This window comes from Phyllobates terribilis, unplaced genomic scaffold, assembly GCF_046119375.1.
Source record: "Phyllobates terribilis strain yellow unplaced genomic scaffold, ASM4611937v1 Scaffold_4__5_contigs__length_816908805, whole genome shotgun sequence".
NCBI lineage: Eukaryota > Metazoa > Chordata > Amphibia > Anura > Dendrobatidae > Phyllobates > Phyllobates terribilis.
The window spans coordinates 814,019,548-814,027,622 of NW_027362764.1; the positions used below are offsets into that span (position 1 = coordinate 814,019,548).

Sequence of the window (8,075 nt, forward strand, 5' to 3'; positions counted from 1 at the left end):
GGCATGGAGACCAGGAAGCAGGTCGTCCCATGCTGGTGACCAGTGTCACGCCAGATGGTGACATGGTTGGTGGTAGCTGCCCCCCAGGTAACAATGAGGGGTGGGAAGGTAGGCCCCACAACTGGGTAAGGGAAATGTGTGTCCCATTGTCTGTCTGGATTATGGGAAGAAGGTACCCCTAGCCTGTCAGAGGTGGGAGAAATGTGCCCCAAACCGTTCAGGGTGATCAGAAAGCTGGATCCCCAGTCGGTCAGGGTGGTGGGCGAGTTGGGTCCACAGCTTGTCGGACTAACAGGAAAAGGTGGTTACCCCCCAGGGAGACATCCTATCTAGCCGCTGTCACCTGTAGCCCAGAACGCAGGTCGCGCCCTGCCTTCTGGACCCTCGTCATGCAGCGGAATAACAGGGCCAGTGACTGGCCCGAGACAGGTCCCGGAGGGTTCCAGTGAGGTTGGGGCCTTAGCGTTGTTTCTGGCTACCGCCAGCCAGGAGTCTAACACCTGTCCGGTGACACTGAGTAGCCCCCTGGAGAAGCCCATCTCCGAACCCCTGAAAGATAGGGGATTATGGGATCCAGGACAGGTGGGCCGTAAGGTAGGCTTAAGGGGCTATCTGTAAATCGGCCGCTACGCTACCTCAAAAAGGGGGAGATGTCATAAAAAATATTAAAAATCTCGCTCTCTCCCTCCAAACCCCTCTTCCATCCTCCCCTATACTATTTGTCAAAGGAGCAAGAGCTCGCAGTCTAGAAGACTACTTCTACCCAAATGGCAGGGCACAAAAGAAGTGGCAAACTCAATTACCCAGGCTAATTACCTTACCAAATGGAGAGACATGGGTGATGAATAGACAGCTTGAACATAAGGGCCAGAGACTGAAAAGAATGGGAAACATCTCGTTACGGCTTCAAAGGGAAACTATCACACTCTGTACATTCTCATTTGCACATGTGTTGAATCTGCAGTCTTGTAGGCACTGACACGAAATATGGAATATCGGAAGTTCTATAATTCTGATAATGAGGGGACCCACATTTTTAGCGGAGGGGCTAGCTAAGGAACAATATGCATATTTTTCCGTATCTGTGAGCCCCGCCGGTGAGCTGTCATGCAAGAACACAAAAATAACGGGCAGCAGTCATGTCATGTGTGGTCTCTAGTAAAGGTAAAATCGCAGTAAAAAAATGGCATCACTTGCTAACTTCTGCGATCAACCAATGAGGAGATATTGCAGAAAATTTGAGATTTAATAAAACCATGAAGAGCGGAGACCATCCCACGTGAGGTCATAAAAGATCAAGCCGAATATTAATGTATACTCATGCCGGAGGATACATATTTGGTACCACGGGTCCCGTTCGATAACGGTCCATTGGAGCGCTTCCCTCCAACTAAACTGAATCGTCTCTGCGATCGGTCTATAGTAAGTTTCTTCTGTTAATCCCTTTTAATTTGTGTAACTGTGTCAGGAAAACTTGCCGGCCGGTGAGTGCAGCTCTCTGGCGCCCCCTTGCCTCTCAGGTCAGTCAAGGTACTGCACCTAGAGTAAGTAGTGCCAGGAAGCTGCTACCAACGGGGGAAAACACGGTGGTGTGTTATCCCTTACACGTCACCAATCCGTGATGCAACAATACAGGCACAATTCTCTGGCGTCCCCTTGCCTCTCAGGTCAGTCAAGGTACTGCACCTAGAGCGAGTGGTCGCTGGAGAGGCTGTCCTGTAGCCCACTGGGTATTTGAGGCCCTCTGCAGTGAGGGCGGTATATATATATATATATATATATATATATATATATATATATATTTCCCTGGCTGCGCCAGTAATATATATCCACACCTCCGACCGTCACTGCCAGCCTTCCTCAAATCCCCCAGATGGTATGCTGCCACCAGTTCTGGTTTGATACAGCCCGGTATTAATGGACTTGTATCGGGTCAGGAACCAACCCGGTAGCGTTTATGGCTTCGGGGAGGAGAACGATTACAGAACAAAAGAAACAGAACTATTAAATTTTATATTTAATCCAAAAGGGAGGCAGTGTTTAGGAAAAATATATACATAAGGATGTTACAAAGGGGGCATTAAAATACATAAACAGTTGCATAAAATAAACAGGGTAAAGAGTGAAAATTACTTACACTACACGATCGCGGAGACGATTCAATATAGTGGGAGGGGGGATTCTCCAGATTGCTGTTATTGAACAGGACCCTTTGCGTATAATTCGTATTCCCCCCAGCAATGAGTGCTTCTGTCTTCCCCCTAGATTACTTTATACCTAAGGAGAGATCTGGCCACACGCCCCTTGCGGTGACATAATGTGGGCCGGTCTTCAGCCTGTAGATTTTTATTAGAAATGCTGACTTTTGCGATAACTCATCGTTCGTTGATTGCAGAAGCTCGCAAACTACGCCATATTTTCCCTCACGATTTTATCTTTCTTTTGATATCACGCATCCCACAGCTGCAGTCTACTATTCGGGTGTTTTTGCGCTGCAGCTCCCTGATTGTGGTTACAGCCGTGGAAAAATACCTGCATATTCTGGGGCTGATTTGGTCACTACCCATTTGGGTCTCGTTATTGTCGGACCTATGGAACTCATATTATTTCAGAACTAATATCGGAGTCAGTGAGTCTGCAAATTCCCCTTTGAAGCTCGGGGAAGACCCTTCACAGTTACACACAAATTAGGGAAGCCTGCATTTTAAGTACCTCCTGCGTCTTTCAGGGACAAGAGGCCTGCTTCCTAACGAAGTTTTCACACTTCTTCCCTGGCCGTGTGTGAATAACTATTTATCAGTCGTGCGTTAATTGGGGCTTTTGTGCTGAGCAGAAGGAGTGGGTGAGGGAGGGGGTGAACATGTGTGTCACGCAGATGGAAGGACATTTTCCTGATATTAATATTTTCTAATATTCCTGACATCTCCCCCTCTTTGAGGTGGCATAAGGGGTGATTTACAGATCGCCCCTTGAGCCCACCTCCTGGCACACCCTTCCTGCCTATCCGACAAGCCGCAGATCCACTTGCCCACCAACCTGAGGGTCCAGCTTTCCGATCACCCTGACCGGTTTGGGATACATTTTCTCCACACCTCTGACAGGCTATGGGTACCTTCCTCACATAATCCTGACAGACAGGGGGACACACTTTCCTGTAACCTCGCCTGGTTATGTGGCCTACCTTTTTACCTGTCATCATCTTTACCTTGAGAGCTGTGCTCTCTAGGGGGGAGCTATGACCGGCCATGTCACAGTCCGTCGTGACACTGGTCGTCGGCACGGGACCACTTTCCCTATGATCCCCGTGTTTCTCCCCATCCTTCCACATCACCTCTGGAGCCGTGCTAGTCGTGGGGCAGCTACCACTGACCATGTCACTATCTGGTGTGATACTGGTCACCGGCACGGGACGACCTGCTTCCTGGTGTCCGTGCCTGCTCCCCTTGCCCCTAGCACTTATGAGGTGGCTGAGTTCCCCTTTACCACAACACACACTTTTATTAGACATCACATTCACATTTTTGACAGCGGCATTACATGACAGATCAGATCTGGGAGGGTTGTCAGGAATGTATCGGGCAACCAACCATCCCAGATCAGTTCCCAATAGCACATTAGTGGGGAGATTCTCCAACACCCCCACTTCCCTTAACCCCCTCCCCGCACCCCAGTCCAGCAAAACTCGGGCCGTCGGTATGGGACGGCGAACACCCCCAAACCCGGTGACAGTCAGGGTCTTCCCAGGAATGAGTTCCTCTGGTAACACAAACTCAGGGCGGATCAGGGTACGTTCTGCGCCATTGTCCTTAAGGCAGACAGTAACTGTGTTTCCCACGGTAATGGGTTGTAAGTTCTCCCGGGCCCGGCCACCCGCCCCACCCACAAAAAGAATGGCTGCAGTAGGCCCTGGGGCCTCAGGTGTTTGGTTCATCTTCTGCCTCTCCGGGCAGACAAGGCTGATGTGACCCGTTTGGTCACAAGTATAGCACTTACGGGAATTAAATGCAGTCCAGATGCTGGAAGATGGGGCAGGCTCTGCTGAGGGCCGGCTGGCTGGAACACTGGGGGTGGTCGTCGGCTTACCCCCTTTCCAGCTGGCGGCGGCTGACTTCCGCACCTCTGGTGTGCAGTTGGCCTCATAGGTATCCACAATCTGGGCTGCTTTGGCGGCTTCCTTCGGCTCCCGGTCAAGTACAAATTGTCTCACTTCCACAGGGCAAAGATGAAAAAACTGTTCCTTCACCATCAGATCCTTCAGGTCCTCGAAGGTGGTGACTGACAGTCCTTGGATCCACTGCTCAAAGTTGGTTCTGAGCCCGTCTACCACATCGCTGTAGGTGCCATGTGGTCCCCGTTGGAGGGCTCTGAACTTTTTCCGGTAAACCTCAGGAGTCAGCTGGTACTTTTTTATCAGGGCCTGCTTGACGGCCTCATAGTCTCCATCTTGTTCTCGAGGGAGGGAAGCAAACACCTCCAAGGCTTTTCCTCGGAGCCCTGGAGTTAAATATCTTGCCCACTGGTCGGTGGGCAGCTGATACTGCCTGCAGGCCTTTTCAAAGCCTCGCAGAAATGTGTCCAAGTCCCCATCCTTTTCCATCACACGGAAGTGCTCAGGACGAGGTTTAATGCAGCTGGCACTGTTGGACTCTCGGGTCTGCGTAGAGGATGACTCCTTCTGAATCCAGGCTAGCTCCAGCTGGTGTTGTCGGTCAGCTTGTCGCTCAGCAGCCTCTCGGTCAGCTTGTCGCTCCTCTCGGTCAGCTTGGGCCCGTTGCTCTGCTCGCTCCTGGAATTTCAGGATCAGCTGCAGTCGTCCGTCACGATCGTCTGCGGCGAGCTGCTCCAAGGCCATCTGCAGGTGGGGGTCCACACTACCCTGGTTGCGGGTATGGCTGGCAATCACAGGTGGGACCCCTGCAGCAGCGCCATCCGGGCCTTGGCTGGCCGCCCCATCATCAGGGCTCTGCTGTCGGATGGGCTCTGCAGCACCTTGTAACAGTTCAGCAATCATTTGGGCCTTGTTTTTGCCCGTGGGGTCAATCTGCCTCAGCTCACAGAGGACGATGAGAGTGGTCTTCGTCTGCTGTTGATACCAGGGCTCTCCACGTGTAGCCATTTTTGCCAAATAAAAGATAGGATAGAAAAACAAGAGAAGGGAGGGGATGCAACTGCTACACGTACAGTAATGCCCCAGATAAAAAATATTACAACACTGAGTCTGATTTCTTAAAACTCTGCACAGAATTCTCACAAGAACCGTGTAAGTTTTCAGTGACAGGAATGATTGCTCAATCCAGCCACTGATGTTCTGTAATATCCCACCGCTGCCACCAATTTGTCAGGAAAACTTGACGGCCGGGGAGTGCAGCTCTCTGGCGCCCCCTTGCCTCTCAGGTCAGTCTAGGTACTGCACCTAGAGTAAGTAGTGCCAGGAAGCTGCTACCAGCGGGGGAAAACACGGTGGTGTGTTATCCCTTACACGTCACCAATCCGTGACGCAACAATACAGGCACAACTCTCTGGCGTCCCCTTGCCTCTCAGGTCAGTCAAGGTACTGCACCTAGAGCGAGTGGTCACCGGAGAGACTGTCCTGTAGCCCACTGGGTATTTGAGGCCCTCTGCAGTGAGGGCGGTATATATATATATATTTCCCTGGCTGCGCCAGTAATATATATCCACACCTCCGACCGTCACTGCCAGCCTTCCTCAAATCCCCCAGATGGTATGCTGCCACCAGTTCTGGTTTGATACAGCCCGGTATTAATGGACTTGTATCGGGTCAGGAACCAACCCGGTAGCGTTTATGGCTTCGGGGAGGAGAACGATTACAGAACAAAAGAAACAGAACTATTAAATTTTATATTTAATCCAAAAGGGAGGCAGTGTTTAGGAAAAATATATACAAGGATGTTACAAAGGGGGCATTAAAATACATAAACAGTTGCATAAAATAAACAGGGTAAAGAGTGAAAATTACTTACACTACACGATCGCGGAGACGATTCAATATAGTGGGAGGGGGGGTTCTCCAGATTGCTGTTATTGAACAGGACCCTTTGCGTATAATTCGTATCCCCCCCAGCAATGAGTGCTTCTGTCTTCCCCCTAGATTACTTTATACCTAAGGAGAGATCTGGCCACACGCCCCTTGCGGTGACATAATGTGGGCCGGTCTTCAGCCTGTAGATTTTTATTAGAAATGCTGACTTTTGCGATAACTCATCGTTCGTTGATCGCAGAAGCTCGCAAACTACGCCATATTTTCCCTCACGATTTTATCTTTCTTTTGATATCACGCATCCCACAGCTGCAGTCTACTATTCGGGTGTTTTTGCGCTGCAGCTCCCTGATTGTGGTTACAGCCGTGGAAAAATACCTGCATATTCTGGGGCTGATTTGGTCACTACCCATTTGGGTCTCGTTATTGCCGGACCTATGGAACTCATATTATTTCATAACTAATATCGGAGTCAGTGAGTCTGCAAATTCCCCTTTGAAGATCGGGGAAGACCCTTCACAGTTACACACAAATTAGGGAAGAATGCATTTTAAGTACCTCCTGCGTCTTTCAGGGACAAGAGGCCTGCTTCCTAATGAAGTTTTCACACTTCTTCCCTGGCCGTGTGTGAATAACTATTTATCAGTCGTGCGTTAATTGGGGCTTTTGTGCTGAGCAGAAAGGGAATAAGGGAGGGGGTGAACATCTGTGTCACGCAGATGGAAGGACATTTTCCTGATATTAATATTTTCTAATATTCCTGACAAACTGCATATACTGTATTGTATTGTCTCCCTTTGTAAAATCCTTGTATATATTTTTCCTAAACACTGCCTCCCTTTTGGATTAAATATAAAATTTAATAGTCCTGTTTCTTCTCTTCTGTAATCATTCCTTCCCCGAAACCATATACGCTACCAGAAAGCAGGTGTCTGATCAGGGCTGTATTGTATTTGAATATTTTAAAACTGATTGGTGTTGGCAGCGAATAATCTTAATTGGGCTATCATGAAGCTGGCAGTGATCGTACGGGGGCATATATGTATATTCAATGCGTTGGAATTCGGAGGTGTGTACGCCATACGCTCACTGCTCACTTGCTGATAGCTACGTAGACTGTGCTTGTGCCGAATCCCTGACAAATTGGTGGCAGTGGTGGGATATTGTATGATTCCGCCGGTGTCGTCCTGACACTGACACAAAATAGTGATCAAAAAGTCGTATGTAAAAAAAAAAAAACGGTATAGATGAAAACGCCAATCGTCCCACAAGAAAACAAGCCAAAATACGGCTTATTCGGCAAAAGGGAAAAAAAAAGTTAGAGCTCTCAAATGTGAAGACGCAAAAACAAATTAATTTTTGTAAAATATTGTTTTTAGTCTGTAAAAATAGCAAATCATGAAAAAAATCATGAATCTGTGATTGCACCGACCCAAAGACTAAAGTCATTCAATCACTTATACTGCACGAGGAACGGCGCAAAAAATAAAAATAGAACTATTCTTGTACTGCTGTCTATTGGTTCATTCTGCCTCCCATAGATCGCAGCAAGGCTCGGCTCACATTTATCCTGCACTCTGCGCTGACACAAGGGTTTACATGTAAATTCCTCAAAACCTCAGACGGAGCCGCTTGCTTATGAGGCAGACGGGGCCGCTCGCTTGTGAGGCAGAGGGAGCCGCTCGCTTGTGAGCAGAGGGAGTCACTGTGGACGGGACTGTGCCAGCGACGTCCCATCATTTTAGGCGTCTTTTTAGCGCACAAGTGTAGGCGACCACAAATCTGTGAACGCCTAAAAATATGGAGACCACTGGACCATCTGCCTCATTATGGTGGGGGGTTCCGTCGGGGCTTTTGTCTGAATCACATTTATGTGGGATTTACACGGAAACCCTGAAGTGCTCAGCGCAGAACACAAGGTGATCCAAAAATATGTACCCCAAAATGTTACCAATAAAACCCCTTATTTATCTCCACAAAACCAGCCCCCACACAGGTCCGTCATCTGTCTATAGGGGGTCCCACGTTACTGGTAGAACAAACTCTGGAAAAGCGCCACAGCCCCAACATCCCTAGA

The 8,075-nt window shown here is 48.9% G+C and overlaps 1 protein-coding gene across 1 annotated transcript; it reads right to left on the reverse strand.

Moving 5' to 3' along the window:
- Positions 1 to 493: 493 nt before the first annotated feature.
- On the reverse strand, positions 494 to 7,738 carry LOC141264745 (uncharacterized). The gene is made up of 4 exons (XM_073677007.1): positions 7,562 to 7,738; positions 7,096 to 7,191; positions 3,538 to 4,876; positions 494 to 549 (listed from the first exon to the last, which is right to left on the reverse strand). Exons 1-4 carry the CDS (start codon positions 7,736 to 7,738, stop codon positions 494 to 496), a joined length of 1,668 nt encoding a protein of 555 aa, XP_073533108.1.
- Between the last annotated feature and the right edge of the window lie 337 nt (positions 7,739 to 8,075).

What these genes read in the sequence shown, in the direction of transcription:
- LOC141264745 (XM_073677007.1), bottom strand. Translation starts at nt 7,738, where the DNA reads ATGATGGGACGTCGCTGGCACAGTCCCGTCCACAGTGACTCCCTCTGC. An exon ending in GCGCAGAGTGCAGGATAAAT is followed by an intron (nt 7,192 to 7,561) that starts GTGAGCCGAGCC and finishes ATTTTGTGTCAG; the next exon opens with TGTCAGGACGACACCGGCGG. An exon ending in TCCCAGATCTGATCTGTCAT is followed by an intron (nt 550 to 3,537) that starts GTAATGCCGCTG and finishes CCTATCTTTCAG; the next exon opens with GGGTTCGGAGATGGGCTTCT.